Source organism: Suricata suricatta, chromosome 11 (genome assembly GCF_006229205.1).
Source record: "Suricata suricatta isolate VVHF042 chromosome 11, meerkat_22Aug2017_6uvM2_HiC, whole genome shotgun sequence".
Taxonomy (NCBI): domain Eukaryota; kingdom Metazoa; phylum Chordata; class Mammalia; order Carnivora; family Herpestidae; genus Suricata; species Suricata suricatta.
Genome location: NC_043710.1, coordinates 149,081 through 150,107, shown reverse-complemented (window position 1 = coordinate 150,107; position 1,027 = coordinate 149,081). Strand labels below are relative to the sequence as shown.

The 1,027-nt window shown below is 61.1% G+C and overlaps 1 protein-coding gene across 1 annotated transcript in view; it reads left to right on the top strand.

Moving 5' to 3' along the window:
• Nucleotides 1-731, top strand: part of LOC115306004 (interferon-induced transmembrane protein 3-like) — a 1,511-nt gene extending 780 nt beyond the window's left edge. Inside the window, exon 2 of the mRNA XM_029956157.1 lies at nucleotides 395-731. Coding sequence (XP_029812017.1) covers nucleotides 395-541 — 147 coding nt within the window. The 3' untranslated portion in view covers nucleotides 542-731. The remainder of the gene's footprint in view (nucleotides 1-394) is intronic.
• The last annotated feature ends 296 nt before the right edge of the window (nucleotides 732-1,027 follow it).

The following is a 1,027-nucleotide window of genomic DNA, read 5'->3' as shown; positions in this document are numbered from 1 at the left end:
CATGGGCGAGCATGGGAATGGCAGGGTCAGCCTATGTCCCCACCATCCCCAAGAAGGTCTCCTTCCCAGAATAATTAGGGAAATTACGTCCTCCACACTCTGGATTCAGACCTCAAGTCTGGTCCAGAATGCACACAACGTACTCAAAGGCTGTTCAGCCCTGATGGGGCTTGAGGCCAGAGAAGAGGCCGTGCAGAAGGGCGAGCCCTGGGGTCTCCAGGAGAGGCTGAGCCTGAAGAAGGAGCTGGAGGCCCCAAGAGGGAGAGGACCCAAGGGGCCCTGTCCTGCTCAGGCTCCGGGGAACGGGGAAGGTGGGGAAGGGCCTGTGGACGGGGACCACCCTGGCTCTCACCGGGACCCGCGCCTGATCCCACTCTCCATCTCTTCTCCCCAGTCTAGGGACCGGAAGATGGTGGGTGATGTCACTGGGGCCCAGACTTATGCCTCCACCGCCAAGTGCCTGAACATCTGGGCCCTGGTCTTGGGCCTCCTTCTGATCATCATGTTCATGATTCTTAAATTCACTGGCACCTTGGTCTAGAATAACCGCAAACAAAGAGGTTACCACTAGCTGCATATGGCCGAGGGCCAAGTCCTCCACCGTCCGCTGCCGGCCACGCTTCCCACGCTGCCCAGCTGCCGGTCCGGCCCTCAGCACCCACCCCTTTACCGTGTGTTTAAACAGACTTGCCTGACCACAACTGAATGCAATAAAGTACACTTGTGTGTGACGGTGCCGTGACGTCCCCTGGGTGGGGGTACTGCTGAGAGTCGCTAGCCTGCCCCTGAGACTGAGCCCACCTCCCCCCTTGCTCAGCTATGCGGTTCTGGGGGTGGGGGCAGGGCCTGTCCTCAGGTTGTGCTGGGTTCTGGCCTCCTGCTGGGAACAACAGCTGGACCAGGGCCCTAGGATAGGGGACCCTGGCCCAAGGAGGTCCCGTGTGCTGAGCACCCCTGGTCCCGAGGGTGAGGCTCCCTGACTCCCAAGTGTGCGGAAGCAGAGGTGCCGGGGTGAATGGGCCGCTCG